The sequence below is a fragment of the Penicillium concentricum genome, assembly GCF_028827145.1.
Source record: "Penicillium concentricum strain IBT 3081 chromosome Unknown utg000001l_segment0_segment0, whole genome shotgun sequence".
Classification (NCBI taxonomy): domain Eukaryota; kingdom Fungi; phylum Ascomycota; class Eurotiomycetes; order Eurotiales; family Aspergillaceae; genus Penicillium; species Penicillium concentricum.
The window spans coordinates 7,409,701-7,429,738 of NW_026622754.1; the positions used below are offsets into that span (position 1 = coordinate 7,409,701).

At 48.4% G+C, this 20,038-nt stretch overlaps 5 protein-coding genes across 5 annotated transcripts; 1 reads left to right on the forward strand and 4 right to left on the reverse strand.

Moving 5' to 3' along the window:
* Positions 1–789: 789 nt before the first annotated feature.
* N7517_002849 (putative LPXTG-motif cell wall anchor domain protein) lies at positions 790–3,227 on the forward strand (the record flags this gene model as incomplete). The annotated part of the gene is made up of 2 exons (XM_056720579.1): positions 790–1,260; positions 1,377–3,227. The coding sequence occupies 2 exons, from the start codon at positions 790–792 to the stop codon at positions 3,225–3,227; spliced, it is 2,322 nt and encodes a 773-aa protein (XP_056584714.1).
* A 1,826-nt stretch (positions 3,228–5,053) lies between these two features.
* N7517_002850 (KH domain-containing protein) lies at positions 5,054–6,278 on the reverse strand (the record flags this gene model as incomplete). Its single annotated transcript, XM_056720580.1, has 2 exons — positions 5,054–5,754; positions 5,885–6,278. The coding sequence occupies 2 exons, from the start codon at positions 6,276–6,278 to the stop codon at positions 5,054–5,056; spliced, it is 1,095 nt and encodes a 364-aa protein (XP_056584715.1).
* A 1,003-nt stretch (positions 6,279–7,281) lies between these two features.
* Positions 7,282–8,607, reverse strand: N7517_002851 (alcohol dehydrogenase family protein; the record flags this gene model as incomplete). Its single annotated transcript, XM_056720581.1, has 5 exons — positions 7,282–7,506; positions 7,557–8,021; positions 8,078–8,174; positions 8,247–8,393; positions 8,459–8,607. 5 exons carry the CDS (start codon positions 8,605–8,607, stop codon positions 7,282–7,284), a joined length of 1,083 nt encoding a protein of 360 aa, XP_056584716.1.
* Positions 8,608–9,408: 801 nt separating this feature from the next.
* On the reverse strand, positions 9,409–9,824 carry N7517_002852 (putative Yippee zinc-binding protein Moh1; the record flags this gene model as incomplete). The annotated part of the gene is made up of 2 exons (XM_056720582.1): positions 9,409–9,642; positions 9,726–9,824. The coding sequence occupies 2 exons, from the start codon at positions 9,822–9,824 to the stop codon at positions 9,409–9,411; spliced, it is 333 nt and encodes a 110-aa protein (XP_056584717.1).
* An 806-nt stretch (positions 9,825–10,630) lies between these two features.
* Positions 10,631–13,545, reverse strand: ura7 (small subunit rRNA maturation protein UTP4; the record flags this gene model as incomplete). The annotated part of the gene is given in 3 exon segments (XM_056720583.1): positions 10,631–11,276; positions 11,294–12,425; positions 12,492–13,545. The coding sequence occupies 3 exon segments, from the start codon at positions 13,543–13,545 to the stop codon at positions 10,631–10,633; spliced, it is 2,832 nt and encodes a 943-aa protein (XP_056584718.1).
* Positions 13,546–20,038: the final 6,493 nt, after the last annotated feature.

Consider the following 20,038-nt stretch of genomic DNA (forward strand, 5'->3'; position numbering starts at 1 on the left):
TGGAGTTCCCCGTACCTTCCAAGGTTGTTACTCCGTACTCCGTACTTGACCTTGAAAAGCATAATTAACAGCAACAACTTCAATGCCCAGAATTCTTCTCTTGGTTCAAGCCCACTTTATATTTTAGTATTTTCAGAACTGAAAGTAGCGTAATAACCTTTGTCAACACGTTCGGCATGACGTAGATTGTAAATGAAGGGTCCAACCCACTTTGCTTCTTCCCCAAGATTGACCTCAATCAAATGGTTACCAGAGTCTACATTCAGATACTATAGACCAAGTATAGAGCGATTTGGGTTGAAAAAAACCATTAGTAACTGTCAAGTTCAGTTGTTTCAAAGTAACCATGGTCTTCAGGGAGGCTGAACCATGGTTCAATGCTTTATTTGTTGTTTTTTTCACTTTTCCTTCGTTTCCTCTTCCATTTCTTTCCCTTTTCTTATATCTCAAATTTTTATGTAGAATAGCCCTAGGGACACTAGACTAGACTACCTACATGTAGGTAGACTACTAGGTCCATATATCCATATCGTGTCTAGACCATTTTGTACACTCCCAAATTTCAATATTAAGAACAAAACTAGGGAAGGCTCAATATTGAAAATTTTCAGTGTATACCCGCATTGAATATTCTGACAGGTCAAGTCCACAAGTCCTTACTGACATACTGCAACTATGATCTGTGCATATTTCCAATCCGTCGGAACTATACAATACTAGCCTTTCCCCAGAATCAAAGTACCTTCTCCCGAGGTCCTACACTGTACTCCTACAGTGTACAAAGTACAGATGGCTGCAGGTTCCCGTGACCATTTTCAGCCCAAGGTCAATCAGCATTTCCAACCTTTTCCTCACTCGCGTTCTTTGTCGTTGCACACTCGCTTCGACGGCCCCACCGATGAAACACCCAATCTAACCACCAAACGCTCCTTATTGCACCGCGCCCGGCGATCCGTCCTCAGCTTCAGCTCACCCAGCCCCCAAGCTTCTGAATCTTCCTATGCCTCGAAGAGGCCCAGACAGGACGAATTATACCAAGATCGCCCTGATGTGAAAAGAACAATGCCATCAAGTCTGGCGTATTCTGGAGCAACCAGAACCTTAAATGAAAATGCTCGTCTTAACGGTTTAAACGGTACTCGCATCGAGGACAAGTCCTCGATGGACGAGGGCCGCCCAAAGAACGAGGATGTGTTCCTAAATATTGCGAGAGCCGATTCGGGCCGTCGCGACTCGATAGGTCGTTCAGATTTTAGACGGGTAAGTGAGAATAATACACTTGAGCCGATCGCATTCCTGATCGCTTGGGCATTCCATCGTGGCATCCGCTTAACGCCATTCTTGCGACTCCCAGCTAACGAGAATATATGAACTAGTCAAGGCTTGGTTATTCTAGCCAAAGTCTACGGTCGCCAACGACAGAACAAACCCCCTCACCCGATCAGCGATACAGCAATATCGACAACCCCTTGCATTTCCAAAATGATTCCCCCACTGCCCCCTACAGCTCTATCCACACGCCAGCGTCATCCGCCCATCCTTTGGACGACTCAGGTCGCTCTCGCTACAGCACCCTCGGATCCGGGGCGCGATCCGCTGTCGGCGTTCCACGAAGCCGGTTCAGCCGTACGAGCCCAGAAACATCACCGCGCACACCTTCTGCCGCCGAGGAACAGGAGCGTCGGTCCTCTCTGAATGATCCACGCATCAATCGACATTCGGGACTCTCTACAATTCGAAGCACCCGACAACCTTCTAGCTCTGAAGTGACCGGGCGACCGCGAGCCGATACAGAACGATCGCGCGCCGATGGAACCGAGTCGACATTGTCCACCACGGCCCCCTCGACTGTTTGGGACGAACTAGATGATCTCAAAGATCGGATCAAAAAGTTGGAATTGACGGGGAAGCTGCCTCCATCATCCTCGGCGGCGATGTACACCCCTACCAATGAGAGACCGCGGACGGCAAACACTGCCGTTACCACCTTATCCTCCTCACCGAAGCAACGCCGCAAAGCCAGCATCTCAGCTGCAGATACCGAACATAGCCCGGTGCACCCAATTCTGCAATCCGCATTGGCCAAGGCAAAACTTGTCTTGAGCGGTGACGTGTACACCTCCCTCGAGGCGACAATAACCGATGCTTTGAACCTTTCCACCGCATTGGGCGTCAATGCCGCACCGTCGGGTACCGTCTCTGTTGTGAATGGAGGATACTCCTCACCTGAACGACATGCCCGCCGCAAAGCGGACAGTGTGTGCCGTAGCCTGACTGAGCTTTGCCTGGCCTTGACAGATGAGCAGCTAAAGAGTGTCCGACCGTCGTCCAGCCGCGAGACAGGCGTGCAGCCCCAACTATCGAATGGTACGGGGGTGGATGCTCGTATGTCCATACCAACGTATCAGCGAAATGGGAACCACGAGCCCGAAGCCATTGAGCGGCGCCATAGCACGACTCGCATCTCCAGTCGCCTTGAGGCACGTCGAGCATCCATGGTCAATGCCAGCCCTGGAAACACGACGGATATGAAGCAGAGTCCAACCCAATCTCCCGGCATACCTAACCCAACCACCCGCCTCAATCGCATGTCAACTTCCCTCCGCAGCCGCAGGCAGACCATTGGCGAGGAAAGTGGAGAGACTGAAAGTCCACATAGTCGTTCGGTCTCCAGAGCCAATACAGAAATTGGCACACCGCTTCCTGCGCAAGCCATCCCCCCTCCTCGGCAACGATTCTCCCAAGGTCAGACTTTGTCCCGCTCTATTTCCGGTATGCAGCAGGACCAGAGCGGTCTAGGGTACTCCCCCCGCTCCCCGCAATACCAGTCGTCACAAATCCCCCAGTCGCAGGCACAGCCATCAGAGCCCCGGACACCGACTCTCTCATCCAGTCTCTCATTCCGCAGAAGCTACATGAGCCCTGTTACGTACACTCCTGCGACATCCCGCTCCAACATCCAGGCTGGGTCTCGCCGTTACGGCCTAACGCCTAGCTTCTCTTCCAATAACATACAGGCATCCCCTGTCGAAGAAAGTCTGCGATTGCCCCAAATGGAACCCTCCCAGACCAGAATCTCGACCCCATCGAGCAAAGTGGCAACCAGCTACACGCCAATCCAAACACCACGACTGCGAACGAACAGCTTAGGCGCACGGAGATTCGGCCTTCGAAACCGTGTCCCGGCTACCCTCAACAATGTAAACCTCGACGACAGCATCGATTAACGTCCACACCTCCCATATCCTCTGACTGAATCCCATCATGCATGCATGCCAACCGTCGACATATCCGTTTACGTCACCTTCAACTCTTTTACGCAGCGACCCCGCATCTGATCCTTTTTCTTTCGGACATCTGCTTCGACATCGGCGTTCTCGTTCCCTTTTGAGAGGACTTTGCTTGTTATATGCATGTCTCACCAGTCATGGCACTTCAAAGTTTTACCTGTCCACGGTTTCACAAAACATTTCCTATGCATTCTAACGAATCTCCTCTGTGTTATTTCCGAAATGAAACCACCTCACGCTGCCAGCACATTACCCGTTCTATTCTCTATATGTGATCTTTGTCTATGGGAAATATCTCCGACGGCAACGACACACCATCTCACCATGGACTAACATGTCTACGAGTGATTTGTCAAATTCATGTACAAAACCTACCATTGGCGGCGTCTCTTGTCCATAATACTCTACCGCGTGGCACTATTTCATTTGTGTACCCGCCCTAGGGATGTTGATGTCACTTTACTTTTCCTTGCTTTCTTTTTTTTTCCCTTCATGTTTATTCTTTTGTCATTTCTCTCCCTTACGGGCACGTTTTGTATCTAGGTCTGTTACCCGTAGGTTGGTCTTTTTTTCTTATCTCTTTTGTCCGTGAGTCACGAGCATTTACATAATGATGGAATGGAATGAAATGAGATATTCAAGAACTTTCTTGTTGATTTATTGCTTTACAAGGCGCTCTGCTTTCGTCTCATAGAAAGATTCCTAGTATAGATAGATGCTTCAAGCACCCACCAGCTTACAGATTGTAATATAGAATGAATTGCTCAGACACCTTACTAAGAAACATGATCTTAACATGAACCAGTTGGACAGACCATCGTACAAAGATATTTTAGCAGATAAACCGAAGGGTCTACCTGCAGGAGATAAGAAATCACATCTTTTCTGGAGTTGTCATGAGATTCAGATAATGGCAATGTCTTATTTCGACATTCAACACCAAATATTCATATTTGAGAACAACAGCCAAGGTGGTACGCAGCGAGGAGATACATGAAAGGGGGTAATTAGGAGACGAGAAGCGTTTTTTTATTATTTCAAGGTTTCGTTTTCAAGGGTCAAGATACACCACAATAAGGAGAGGGTAGGGTTGGTAAAAGGTGATAGCGTTGCAGTAAATCAGGGATCGGAAGGGAACGAGAACGGAGTACATAAGTTGAGGAGATAAGAGTGGAGGAAAAACAAGGATCAATATACGCCGCTAGCTTTAAACTGGCGACGTACAAGGTGGAACGATGACAAGGACAAGGAGGAGGTAGAGACCGGGATAGTGGCGGAGAGGTCTGTGGTTCAGGAGTCGGGGTAAAGACGGATTAAGGACATCACGGTGACAGTTCAGGATGTGGGTAGCGAGGAAGGGAATGGCGTGAGGCTGTTGTGATTGACAAAGTTGAGGGTTAGGATCGAGAGACTTTCGGGCTGCGATTCAATTCAACGCACAATGGTCAATAGACCACACAAACTTGGTATCTAATACGCATGTGTACCCTCCATCCATCGCAGTGAACTTTTGCCTTTTTTGTGAATAAGACGGCGTGAGGCTAGAACCTCAAGAAGAGAGCCGAGGGAGAAGATCAAGAGAGAAAGAAGACTTAAAGCAGAATGAAATAGAGGAATAATAAGAAAATAAAAGAAGCGCTAGCACATGACCGCCGTTGATCGTGACCGACAAGTCTCCAAGGAAGTCGTAAGGTCAGAGAACACAAAGGAGTCCTGCTAGGACCGTCTCATCCGCACACACACTAGAGAGGATCCCAAAGGATTTACTCCTGGGGAAGCTGGCTGCGGCGAGTCTTCTCAGCTTCCAGGTTCTCATAGAGAAGGTACAGGGCCTTTTCGTTAGCCTGGGCACTTCCCATGATGGTGAACATGCGCTCGCCGGTCTCGTCATGAGGAGCCTTGGCGATCGAAATGCGAGCACCAGAGCTTCGGCGGATCTCCGTGATCTTGGTTCCGCCTCGGCCGATGATGCATCCAACCATGTCCGCAGGAATGCTGATGTTCTGGGTCTGGATCTCTTCGCCATCTTCCGTAACTAGGGGGTAGCCGCGGTTTCCGGCATCGGAATTGGATCGGCGGTTATAGCTACCATCGCTGAAGTCGGCGCCGTTGCCGGTGCGGTTGTACTGACGGCTGTTGCTGTTGTTCTGGTAGCCATTTCCAGCCGGGGGGTTGTTGCTGATCGGCTGCGAGCCGCTGAGAGAAGCGCGCACGGCGGGGTTGTAGAGAACAGTGCCGGTGCCACGCTGCCAGTCGTCAAGCAGACACTTGCCGATTTCCCAGATGGCCTTCTCGATGCCCTCGGGGGTACCCTGGACCTCAACAATGCGCTCTGTGGATTGGGGGAGCATTTCCTTCTGCGCGACCATCCGAACACCCGATGCATCCTGAATGTGCTTGATCTTCAGACCCTGTCGTCCAATGATGGTACCCATCTGGTTGTGGGAGATAAGAAGGCGAATGGCTGGAGAAAAGTTAGAACAGGCTCGGATCGGGATGAAAATTTTCTGACTCTCTGTATGGGTCCCTTAAACTCCCCATACAGAGGAACGAGCCCAAATCAAAATACGGCGGAAAAAAAAGATATCACTTACGGTGGGTCCCATTGTTAGAGACAATGCCACCCATGCCCATTTGCGGGGCACCCTCCAAAAGACCCTTTGCGACGATCGCATAGGCCCGAGCAAGCGAGCGCAATTGACCAGTAACGGTCAGGACACGGTCATGGACACCGGGAACTACCTTGCTGACACCGGCCTTGACACCGGTCTCGTCGCGGAGGTCGGCAACGTTCTTGCCAGCCTTTCCGATGATGACACCAGCCTCCTTAGAGGAGACAATAGCACGCAGAGTCAGCTCAGCAATAGCATACTCCTCCTCGGTCTTGAGGGGGGCCTCGAGATCACCTTGATCGGCGAGGTTGTCGTTGAAGTTATCGGTCATGGGCTCGTCCACGACGGTGGTTTGGTGAATCTCAGTGGAATCCATTTTTGTCGGTAATGGATGGAGGTGGGAAAAGTGGTTTGAAAGGATCGAGTGGCGGGATAGAAGGTTTCTTTAAGACCGTACGGTCGCGGGATGCAGACGGTAGAGACTTCACATTCAAATAGTGGCAAAGTCAGCTTTGCAACAGAGGCAGAAAGAAGTGCGCATGAGACACACGCCATGCGCAAATGTTGAAGTGGGGGGGGGGATTTCGTGGAATGAGATCAAACTAGAAAGAGTGAGGACTCACAGAGGGAGATTAGGAAGTGGAGAAATGGATGGGAGGGGAAAGCGGCAGAATCTCGGATTAAGAGAGGGAGAAGAGGAATGAATAGGAAAAGCCGATGAGCGAAAAAGAAGGGGGGGGGAGAAGAGAGGAAGAAAGGAAGAAGGTGAGGAGAAAGATGGAGATGTGAAAGAGTGAAGAGGTTGAAGTGAGTGTTTTGCTTTAAGCGGAGACCCGAGTATGAAAATCTACCTCTTTTTTTTTTGTTACCTCTTCTTCTTTTTTTTAATGAATTTTTTTTAAAATATTTCTACTCTTCTGTTGCTTATTCTATTTAATATTACCTGGTGATATATATAGGGAATTGATATTTGTACCCCCCTTTGGATAAACCCCCTCCCTGCCTGAGCTTTCAGGTGGAAGTTCCTAATTGGGTACCGCTCCTGCCTTGACACCTGGTTTTGCCTGATACTTCTCTCACCGCCTTCTAGTTTTATATACCGCCTTCTTATGACGTCCCCATACGATGTAGCCAGGTACCTGCACTTTATATGTAAACTACTAACAAGAATATGCCATTTATATCATATCTCATAAGTAATAACTTATGTTCAAAGTGCAGGTCTTTGTACTATGTAAACCAGAATTAATAGTGGGCAGAATACATGGCAGAAAGAATATGGAATGGCAGAAACCATTACAGAATTCTAATTAGGAAAGCGGTACATGGATTTCAGACAGGGGTCTATATCAACACCCTATATATGGAGTATAGATTCTCTACTGATCAGCCTTGAATATCACCTTTTGCACCTGCATCTTGTTGAATATCTCATAACCCTCCACTGCCTCTGAGAGGGGCATAACATGATCGGCCATGAAGCCAAGCTTGTGTTGGTTTCTCTTGAGCACCTCCAGAGCTTGAGGAGCAACAGACCGAACAGGGCATCGCCCCATCTGGACAGTGAGGTTCTTGGAATAGGCATCGTTGCCGTCCCATGGAATCTAAGCACTTCATTAGCAGCAATACCATGACTAAATTCAGATCTACTTACCTCTCCATTGTGGACACCCACACTACTAATGGTTCCCCAAGGCCGCAGCAGTTCGAAGCCAGTGCGCAAGGCAGGGCTCAACCCGACGACTTCAATGACAGCATCGGCACCACGTCCATTTGTCAACTCCTGAACACGCTTGTCAAGACCAGCCCGGTCCAGCTGGAAGTTCCATGGCTCGGCACCGAGTGATTTAGCAAGCTCCAGTCTCGAGGGGACCGAGTCAACCGCAAGGATATGTTTGGGCTTATACTCTAGAGCATTGATGAGGGCACAGAGACCGACAGGTCCACATCCAATCAGGACTACTGTTTGTTCAGCAATCTGCTCGGGGGTCGAGTTCTTGAATGCATTGTTGGCTGCAAACCAGCCTGTGGGGAAGATATCTCCCATGAGCACCAGATACTTCTCGTCAACACCCTCGGGGGCCTTCATGACGGAACCGTCGGCATTCGGGATTCGGGCCTGTTTAGTCTGATATCAGCATATGGAGCAAATGCATAATATGCTTAGAAACCCACATATTCAGCCTGTCCGCCGTTCAAGCTGTCACATCCGAAAAGTTCGTTCTTATCACAGCGAGAAGACCACCCTTGCTTGCAGTAGAAGCATTCACCGCTATCATGATGTCAACACAACGTTCGTACCTACAAGCGCACTGTAAAATGAGCATCTAGTGAGTATGCTTACCAGGAAGTAGTAAACGCAGTGACAACACGGTCACCCTTCTTGAGAGTCTTAACGGCGCTACCCATCTCAACGATCTCGCCCACGAACTCATGGCCCATGATGAATCCCGTTCCTGCGGGCTCCACGCCACGGAACATGTGCAGCTCACTATAGAGTATTATGAGAATCAGCACTAATGGCGTTGTCGTAAAATAGGTATAGATCAATCTCACCTTCCACAAAGCGCAGTATACCCCACTTTGACTACAATATCCTCCGGGTTTTGCACCTTGGGAATAGGCCTCTGCTCAACGGCGACCTTATAGGGGCCGTGAAACACGACCGCCTGCATCATACCAGAATCTGAGGGGGCGGGAGTCATTCTGACGATGTCAATTTTCAATCTCTTACAGAGAAATCTGGCAGTTGAAGTATGATAGCAGAGACTTACTTTGGGGTTTGATGGGGGAATTCGGAGTCGGCCTTTGCTACAATGATAGTGGATATTGCCAAATTTCTTCAATATCTAACGATCAGATTGCAGACGGATCCGAATGGGTTAAAAAGAAGTCTATTGACTAATTCTCCAGTCTCGGGCTTCTGTGCGAATCATTTGGTGGGGCTGGTACACTATGCCCACAGTGGTTGGTATCCACTGAAAGCGATGCCGGAAATAGGATGTAGATGGACGTGGCTGATTTTCTAATACGAAGGTTTCCTTGTATATGATGTATGTATTTGGATATAGACAGAATAGTCCAGGAATTTGAGCTACTACTCCGAGCAGACTATCAACTCTTATAGATTGTTGTTGATCGTTAGGTGGGAGAGAGATAAGCCATCAAACTGTATTCCAAGGACGCATCGGAAAGCCTGGCATGACACTCAAGGTCCTGCTCTGTAAATGTGTAGCTGGTTCCGGTTCCATCTGGTCCAAAGAAACTGTGCAAAAAACACCCGCCCAAATAATCCTTGTAACGCCTTTCGCAAACACCAAAGCTGAGAAAAGGCAAAACAGGCCGCAAGAATCAGTCTTCAAAGGCACAAAAGCGCAAGAATGCTCAGAGAATGCAGTCCCATGCTTATCATAAAATCGGGAACCGGCCTGTCATGTGCATGAATTTAAGATCAAGATCGACACACATGAGGGCCATCGAATGAGTGGAAGGAAGTCTCACTCCCACTAACAAACGACACAGAATAACTCTTCCTCGAGAATGAACTTTCCCTCCTTGTATTTCTCACTGCTCTCGTATGCCTTGTCGTATTTCCATCCTACCGTTTCCTTGCACTGTCTGCAGGAGATGTCGCGCACGATATGTCGACCTGTCGTCATGCTGCGCTCTACAGCTTCGCCTTGCGTGACGTTGACAACTTTATTGAAGAGGTATGCTTTCCCGTGCTGGCCTCGGAAGTTCTAGTGAGTCGAAAGTCATGTGTCAGCAACATGTTATTCATAGCAGGAGGTGTGTAGAAATAATAGAATTTGAGTTATCATACCCGACTCATGATGTCGTTAAAGTCTGCCAGATGAGTCTTGCATCCCTTACACCCAAATATCTTGTTGGCAGTCAAGTAGACGTTGTATGAGAGACCCATGGTTGCTGTAGTTATTCGGTTATTGCCGGAGAGGCGTAGGATGTGTTTCTGTGGGGGATCTGCGATGGCAGTTGAAGTCCTGAGAGGTGAGTTCGAAGCAGCGGAGTGCTGACACTTGAATCTAGAGGGGGATATGCGGGCCCTTTATTGAAAAGGGGCAGCGTGTTTGCCTGCTTTCTTCGATATGGAGAAGTTGGCCCCGCCCTGGCTTCGATTTGGGAGGACCTATGCTGCAGTCCTGCTGTTGAACCCCTTAATGTCTTTGAGGATTTGTGCTCTGTCAAGTGTGGGGTTTCACAATTTATGAAAAAGTATCCCTGGCCTTGCAGAGGGTCTATGGAAGGAAGGGGATGTGTCGGACTTCACAGGAGCTGACGTGTAGACGATAAGCCGATAAGCGGATCGGAAGGAGATTCGGGATTCACGGAGACAGTAGGTGGGTTAAAGGGCTTTTCAGAAAGATCAGCTGGCTCAGGGTGTACAGATGTTTCAAAGGTCAAGTGAGCTGATCCCACCTGGGCAAGTTCGGAGGCTTAAGTCAACTGTGCCTAAGGCCCCGCACTTGGTCCCCAACCCCCGAGAGCTTCCTTTGTCATGACTTTGTTGAAATATTTAGATCCACTACAAGGGAAACGCGAGAGTGAGGTATAGGCGAGTTATTTTTTGGGGTAATCATCAATTCAGAATCCCTATACATAAGGCGCCGGTAACATGCGCTCCTCCAAGTATGCTCAAATGACAAAATTACATGTCTGAATCAGCTGCATTCTAATTTTTTACAGAAAGCCCTTTCACATCTCTCTGCTTCATTCGTAGTCCTTGACATAACGACCAGGCAGTTCAACGTCCCACATAGGTCGCTCCACAACTGCAACTTCCAGCATCCCACTCGGGCTCTGGTCATCGGAACCGTCATCCGACAAGGTGTTGAGAGGAACGATGCCGAGGATATCACGGTACTTATAGGTGTGCCACCACCGACGTGTAGGCTGAGTTGAGGCACCGTTAACCTCCACTAACTGCTTCTTCGGGGTATCGATAGCGCCATTGGCACCGAGGAGTGATTGATTCTTCCGAGATCCCTTCTGTGGGGTTTCGACGACAGTTGCATCTCCACGTCGTAGACGGGCGAGGGTTGACTCATTGGTGGCTGCGAAGGTTTCATCGTACTCGTAGGCCTCGTCGTCTTCGCCTAGAACACGGGGACGTTCCTTTTCCAGTGCGATCCATTCTCCCTGTGATTCATCGCTGCCGATAATCTTGCGGACCTTGGTGCCAAAGTGAATATCCATCTGTGACTGAGGGATTCGATCACCGGCACCGGTGTTGTGTTTCCTCCGCTCGTCTTCGTCGTCATCGAGGGCTTCGCGCTTGCGCTTCGATGCCTTGGCAAGCTGACCCGCGGTCTTGCCCTCTTCGTTCGCAGCTTCAGCCTCCTCGGGGAGGGGAAGTCTTGGAGGAGATCAAACATCCACAACCATGATGCTCCGTATAGCCAGAGGCGCTCGCGGCCCTCAAAGAGATCCCACATGCAGCCCATAGCTCGGTCCTTGACTCCTCGGAACTCTGCAGGGAGGTAGGCCTTGGGATTGCGTCTTGACCAGTCGGACAATTTGCCATCCCGAGCATCGAATTCGATGAGCTGGTGCTCACTTGTGAGGACCATCAGCCGAGACTCGCCAGACTGATGCGTGGCATTGGCCAGAAGCTTTTGTGTGGGGGCAGAACTGGGACGGAAGGACAACAAAGTAATGCCGGACTTCATACGGGGAATTGGTGATTCGGTGGCAGCGGTAGTCCAGCGCTCGCCCTCAATCACGACATCCTCGTCCTCATCATCGGATGAATCATCGTCGGAATCCGAGGCTCCGCTACGTTTGACCGCACCGTTTGCCGGTGCTGTCGCTGTCTCCAAGACCCAGGTGTCGACACAACCAGAGATATCACCACTCGCCAGAACCTTGCCATCATCTGAAAAGACCACAGATCGTATCGTTCTCTCGTAGTCACCCAATGTTCCGTGGGATGCCTTTTCGTGTCGTACGTGACGTGTGGCTCTCTTGAGCTTTGCAAACTGTGGCATCACCTGGGGCTTCTCATTAGATACAGAGGTTTGCTGGATCCTTGCCATGTAGATATCGCTGTTGGGGCGAACGACTGAAAGCCATCGACCGTCGGGGGAGATGGACACAAGGCGAGCACCTTCATCGGAAAGTACCTTGGGTACTTCGATTTTCTGGATGCGCAAAGCACCCTTCTCATCGCCCTTTCGTCGACGGAGAGAAAACAGTTTGACCTCAGAAATGGTTGCGATAGCGAGCGTCTTGCCATCTGAAGACAGCATCGCCGATGAGATGTTTTCCTCGCCCTGGATCAGAACCTTTCCGACGAGCCTATGCCGTTGGCCATCGATGTTCTCATGCAAAGATGCGGGGCCTCGAGACACACGCCACAAGCTCACTTCTCTGTCCCAGAAACTCATAACCAAACGGGACGACGGCGCGGAGGTGAGCTGGGGAATCTGCGGGAGACTCGAAAGCTTGCGATGATGTTCCTTTCCGAATTCACGAAGAGGAAGAACGATCGGTGTTGCATCGGGACCTTTGAAAGAAATAAGTTAGCATTGCTAGAACACCTCAAATTCATGGCGGGCAAAGGTTAACATACCTCCAGACACAGCGATACTGATATCCTTTGTCTCATAGACAGCAAATGTCTTGACATCGTGGGTGTGGTAGCGACGATGCATGATCTCAGCCCAGCGACCCTTCTTGTCGCCCTTCTCGCCCTCCTTCTTGCGGTAGACGACCGTCCTCTGATCGGCACCACCACTGATAACAGTATCTCCATTGGCACTCACTGCGATATCAAGAGTATCGGCGAGGTGGCCCTGTATCCGTTGAACGAGGGAATAGTTCTTTGCATCCCAGAAACGAATTTCACCGGCAGAGTCACCGGAAACGATCGTGCCATCAGGGAGACATTTCACCGACCAAACCAGCAATTCCTTTGGACCACCAGTGGGACCTTTGCCCAGAGAGATTGTCCGGAGCATCTGGCCAGTGCGAATATCGAAGAGACGGATAGAACTATCAGCATAACCCGCGACAATGGTATTGCGGTTCTGGAAGGTAACGCTCAGGACGCGCGCTCTTTTAGTTGAGGGACGCATCAGGCGCAAAAATTTGAGCTCGTTATCGGCAGTAGACAAGATGACAATTGACCCATCTGCACATCCTGCGGCGAGGTGCTGACCTGTGTACTCGCCCTCAGCGGGAGCAATCATCTTTCCATCTTTGCCCTTGGTCGGCTGCCAGCGAGGCTGCGCAGCAAGACACCAAATCTCTCCATAGTTTCCACTGGAGTGGCGCAACGGGCGGCCATTCTCGAGATCCCATTCGGTGACGGCCGTGGAGTATCCGATGCTAAACAGACGCAGTTTTCCTGGTAATTTGGCGCCATCAGGCCCGTCCTCCTGGGGATCCAGGGTCCACGCAAGTCCTTCGATACTTCTATCTTTGCCTCCACGCATCACGGTCTCCTGGAACCAGGCGCCGCGCATCGGGTTCCATATTTCAATATCACCGTTCGCACGACCGATCGCGAGTCGGAGGGTGGGTACGCCACGTCCAGCTAGATCTGCTGATGGGGGATGCGAGAATGCAAGTGCATTGATCGCTTGTGGGTTATAAGAAACGAAACGGCAACGGTGGATATCCATGATTGAAGATGTGGGCTTCGAAGCCAGAGAGATCGTTTCGGATGGTTTTAAACGGTGTGCAAATCAGAAATGGGGGTGCTGAAGATCAATTCAGAAATAATTCAGCTTGGGCTGTAAAACCAGCCTTTAGACAGTCATCTCTTAAACACAAAGGGGTGATTATAGCGTGGTGCCGAAGCTTTCCTTGCGACTGTTGCGCTGCCGCTTTTTTTTTCTGTAGATAATTTTTAGCGGCCGGAATATCTTGACTAGTCTGGTATGTTTCCCCGAGATCACGTGGGGGACTCGAGTATTGTGGTGCCTTATAAATCAGGCCAATATATAACTACATGAACGTTCATGAAAATAGCAAACAATAACGATGATATACCTCTGTGGCTAAAATTCTTCTGTCATGCGAGCATGCTCTTAGTAAGCCTTCATTTTCAAGATGGAAATATGAGCGTCTCCCAAAGTCCAGTACCTAGATACATATCAGGGCCTCAGATTCAATATTGAAGTATACACTTGTACAAGAACAGAATTGACACAAGCATGGTCGAGTAAATTCAAAGGGTATATAGTTAACAGCTACTATATATCCAATCTGCCTTACTTGCCCACCGAGAACATAGTTAATTCAAACAATCTGTTTGTGCAACATCACGAACGTTGTGGGATATCTTCGAACTCGCTGTTGCAACTCCCCTTCACAGAAAGAGACGAGTGAATTTCAAATCGACCAACCGATCAGAAGCGGTCAACAACCATTCTATCCATCCACGTACTGATCAGGAAACAGTTACCGATCAGCAACCTGACTTGGCCGTGTTGCAGCCTGAATCAGGTGTTTGCGGCGGCACCATTGGACATGCGAACAAGTTTCATCGGTTCAAACTAAACACTCGGGATGTAGTCCAGTTTTGAATTTCAGTGGCGTAGCATGAACCGCGTTGTGCTCTTCGAGGTCAATGTATATGGAGATTACCATGCCATATGTAAGGGAGCCAGCGGGAAGTCTGCCCCGAAAATGCAGGCTCAGCTGAATATGTCAGCGCAAGTAGACGAATTAGGCCATGAACAACGCAATCTACAGCCAATAGTCATATGCAATCGCGAATGGGTGCGACAGGTCCCTATCAGGATCGCCCTCGACAGAGGGGAGAGGCGGTTCATCGACGGATTGCCACGTCAGAAGCAGCCAACATTGTTAGCTTGCCATAGTCCGTTGTGGCTGATTGGAAAGTAACCTCTCATCCTTGCTTATGTATCGGACTCCTTAGCCCGCTGGAGGTACTTGCAGATAAACTCTCTGATAGGCCTTGAGAGTACTTAGCTCTGCAGCGGACAACCCACATCTAATCGCCATGACAACATATTACTGGATGAGCATGAATGAACTAAAGAGCAGGGGAGGCTGAGATGGATTGGCACATCATCATTGGACGATCCCGAATCAGAGTGCGGATATGGCAACCTCCGCCAGACCGGTGTATGACATTTGCTGCGGGGGGCCTGATGGCGCAGTTCAAATCCTATGTGAGTGTGCGATTTCGAGTGTATGTCGTATTTATATGCCGTCATGAAACATTAAGTTCCAAGGGAACATAGCCTTGTGCGGGTTGCATAGCGGGATTATTCCACAGGCAACAGCTGCGGGGGTGGCTATTGGAGACACCCCTGTCAGCATGGGCTCTCGGACCCAACTTCGGTCGCATTTCGCTTGGATTTGCTGATATCAGTGAACACTTGTCCTGTCATTGATTTGGACAATCACGTTCATGTTGCTAGTTAGTACTCCGTAGCCATTGATCTGTTTTATCCAGGGTTGTGGTTGGCTTGGAACGAATTGCCGCAACCTGGGCCCATCAAACTCAATTAGATTGTTTCTCGTACTCCTTATGCTTGTGCTTGATTTTCATAAGAGGGTGCAAGTTAGATCCACATCTGCGTATTGTATCCAGCTGAGATGGATCGCGATCTTTCAGGACATCCCGTCCATAGTGGAACTCGGTAGACCCGATCATATGTTGTACATTGTAGGCCACATGGATGTTATTTGTCAATATGTTAGCCCCTGGTTGCGCAGTCTACCCAGGTGGAATCGCGTGCGTCGGGGTTCAGGGCACAGACAGGACTTAGTGAACTTATAGTTCACGATTCCAAGGTTCCAGTTTGGGTTTCATCCCCATCAGACCCTACTTAGGAAAGATCGAGGGGATCTGAGCCAATGCTTAGATTTACCATTAGATAAAAAAAAGATACCGGATCGGCAACATAAACAAAATGCCAATCCAAAGTGATGAGCACGAGAGTTGGGATTCGCGCCAAGATCGAAAGCAAATTGTCCCGTTTAGTGTACGGTGACCGAGCGGCCGACCGCATGTGCCTAGTCAGGTCCTCCGTAGAAGGAAAGTCAAACGATTCCCTCGGTTGGACATATATTAACAGAGAGCTGCAATTGACTGGAAACGTTGAAGCCATCTGCGAACTTTCACTATAAAGCGAACGCGCAATACAGAAAGCGAGAAGTGTGGGACGCGAACCTGGCAATGACGGCATAGGCTACACTAATGCCGAGGCTATCAGTACCACTAATCCCCCAAGAGACATGGCGTATAAGTGTAATTCGTATTGTGCAGAAAGTTGTTTTATAAGTTCAGGTTCGAATTTCACAAGTCCGTAAAAGGCGTACAAATCAATTTATCCTCTTTCGGACAGGCTCGGAGGTACAATTTGTACAGTAACCGGTACTCCGTACATTGAAAATTGTAAAGCTTCAAAGTGGGTCTTTTTCTTTCCTTACACGGGTATTCTCCACTATATTTTATGCCCTAAGCCCCGTCAGGTTTAGCGACGTAACAGCCTTAAAAGCTCCGGTTACGTTTACAGAAATTTGGAAGTGCTGAAAGATAATGCAGTGTGTCAATTGATCCGATTAATCCAACTTGGGAGATTCCAATGTTATGTAGTCCTCGTCCACAAGTCAGATTATGATAGACAGTGTGGGAATTTCAATCATTGAAAGAATGCTAAAGAAAAGGGGCGGGGAATAGGGGAGTGAAAAAAACAGGCTAACCGTGGATTGAGCCTCCGCTGCCCCAGTCAAGCTGTGTATGTTGAACCATACCTAAAAAGGCCATGTCTTGAATCCCCGATCCGCGTTGATAATTAGCGTCCTTATTAACGGAGCTTAAAGAGTTCTGTAGGTGAATTCGAAGAATTGATTCAGAGCCTTGAAAAATGCTATTTAATATGTTTCAAAGAAAAGAAGATACTACAGAAATACGCGAATAACCATCCTACCACGGGGATTCGGAAATGAGGTGTACGTAAATCCGAGGCACTCCTTTATACTAGTTGCAGGGCTAGCATTTCATACAATAAATGGACTTCATGCACCTTGTCCACTACCCAAGAAACTTCTCCAGCTTAAGGATGAAGAAGGCAAAAAAACCTGTGTAGTGGAGCTGTTTGTCACTATACGCAGAAAAACCTTTGTGACATTTGTTATAACTCCCCGCAGAGGGGCCACGAAACATCGATTTTTCACCGGGCAAGAATGCAGTTTTTTTTTGCCCGGTACGCACAAAAATAAATATGTTAAAAAGGTGGAATTTCGCTGCGACATACAACCCCGATGAGTATCGTAATTCATGTATTTGGATATTTAGACAGCAATTTAGTTTCCAATACGGAGTACGGAGTAGTACTTGGAAATAAAACGAGAGATTATTATAGCCACTAAAAGCCCTCCGCCACTCTATATATCAGAAACCTATCCGAGAACAGAGCCACAAATTCCATGTTTGTGCGTATGGTATCCGCACTATCCGACAACAGCCACAATCCCGCCACACCTCTCTTTTTCACATCAAGACGGTGGAGCGGAAACTATGAAGCATGGCGGGGCGGGAAATAACATGAACTTGTACATATATATAGCGTACATTACTAGAACATCAAAATAGATATAGCAAACAGGAAAGAAAAAGTGGTGGAGATTCAATCTTTTCCAATAGTACCATGGTTGATACACTCCGGCACGGCCCTGGGATAACCGTTGTTCAAGGTGGAGTTTCAGTTATGTCCACGGTACTGTGTATTCGGAAGTTACTACGATTCCATGGTTTAGCAGGCGTGTGATGTCGGAGAACAAAGTGGAATGGGTCCATTTGCGAGGCGAGGGAAAAAAAAAGATCGGATCCCACACTTCCGTTTTTACTTCTTTGCTGGGTTTTATGTGGGCTGTATTATACGTTTTGTATAGACTGCAAGTCTCGGGAATTGGTCTCTGTATGGGGTATGGGATGTATCGATATGGCATATCAAGTATGAATCAGATAGTGCTTGTATTGTGTAGAATCCACGTATCCACTTGAAAATGACTACCCTATATATCAGTTACCATGGATAAATGTTCATGCAGAACATGCAGCTGGTACATGATTTGATGAGATATCTAATAGTCCACACCGCTCTCTAACAAACGAGTAATGTCTGCGAAAGAGCATTGATCTACATTGGAAGCAGAAATCCGAGATGATGGCCTGATCTCTCTTCCTTGGACTAATGAACTCCTGTCTAATACGAACTAAAGTACGGAGTATGCATAGCGGAGATCTTCCCCTTGCAGAAAATATCCCCATCGCAGGCTGCAAGTGAAATAAGCAACGTGGAGCGAAATCGAAGGGTTATGTTACTATCTCTTGATTTGCAGAATCATGAGCAAGGGAAACCACATCTACTCTATACGGCACCCCCGTCGGGGCGAGATCTTGCAGCAACTGGGGAAACCAACCGATGGCAGGTTATTTAAGTTTCATTCTCATAGACAAGTGGATACCTCCTTGAAGACTTGACTTGCATTGGGTGTTTGCCAGTGAGCCTTTACTTACCAAACACCTAACAAACAAGGATCAAGTATCCCTTGAACTTACTCAGGCGCTTCTAGCCAGCAAGTCTCTATCTAAAGAACCATGGTGAGCAAAATGCCTGTGATTAAGATAAATGCGAGGTTCAAACTCACACCCAAAAATAGATAAAACTGCAGCTTATCCGCTACGGGAACCTAAAGAGTCCGGGGCCAATAGACGTTCCAGACCAAGTCCAGACTCGAATTATGCCCATCGCCATATGCGCGCGCTTTAAACTTGCCCTCACCCTCTAGAATGATTCATGCTGTCGGTACTTGAAACATGGGACGAGACACGAGTCAGCAGAAAAACATGGCAAGACTAACATGCCGATTTGCTAAGCTCTTCTTCCCCTTTTCAGAAGGTACAGTACTGCACCGGCTAGGCGCATCTGAAGTACCCATCGGCCAAGTACTAGTTTCCAAGCCATCTGGGCAAGCTCTGTGGGCGCATACGGAGTACGGTACCTCTTACTAAGTGCTGATTTGATTCTGAGATTGTGCGCGGCTGCAGCTAGATGTGCCTCATCGCGACCACGTAATTGCTGCATGAGATCTCTTACTGCATGGACTGGTCTGTCCACAGAGCCCCCTTTTCCAAGCTTAGCGTTTAGTCCAATTGTTTCTTCGAGTTTTGCCTTCTTGGGAGAATTCAGGCGACTTTACAGAGTGCAGAGTATCAGTAGGTGCTCAGGTCGGTGGGACAGCGTCCCGATAATTGATCCTTGATATTATTACTTTTTGCTACGTGGTACAGGTCATCCCCGCCATTTGGGGGCGGACTACTCAAGTAGGCAACAGTAGTGGTATACAAAAATTAGGTAGTGCTATCCACTGGCATGAATAATGTATGGCAAATTGACTACGGAGTAGCATCCCGGAGGACCCAATTACGGAGTACCTAAGTAGGAATTTGCCTAAATTGAGGGTGTTTGAATAGGGGGTGTCTAAATTTGATTGACGCAATACTTCGTACCCGGTGCCAGGCTCATCAAGGTAAAAGGCCTCCACAGATGTAAAGGCTAGGCGTGTTCTTTTATGCAGCTGACATGTTATTAAGAACGAAGAGGTACTGAGATCCGTATGTACAATTATCTGGAGTACTCATTGTTACGGCCAAATCCTTGGCGATTAATTTAAATGCTGGTATGATACAACAAAAGTCCCTGGCATGTTATTAGATGTGATTTTACAAGAAACTAAAATTGTAGACCAAGTGTGTTTGTGATCTGCTTCTGCATATTAGCCGTGTCTATCATTAAGTTTTCTTAATTGAGAGTCCCTTGCTTTTGCTACGTTGTACAGTCCCGATAGCACCCTTTAATGGTCGCTTATCTCTTCCCCCTTTCTTTCCCTGCTAGTCTTGCACGAGGCGGGAATACTCCGTTGTCCATAGGGGATTGCTTCGGCAACTGTCATCCCCGGTTTAAATGAAAAGGCGCCAACGAATGATTCGATCCGCATTCCTTGATCAAGTTGAGCAAGTGAAACGCGCAGATCCACCCCGTAGATGTAAAGCCTTATGCGCTGTCGTATATCAAGCACTATTCCGTATATACCGATCAATGGTATTCGTTTACTTGTATACACCTGTGCATG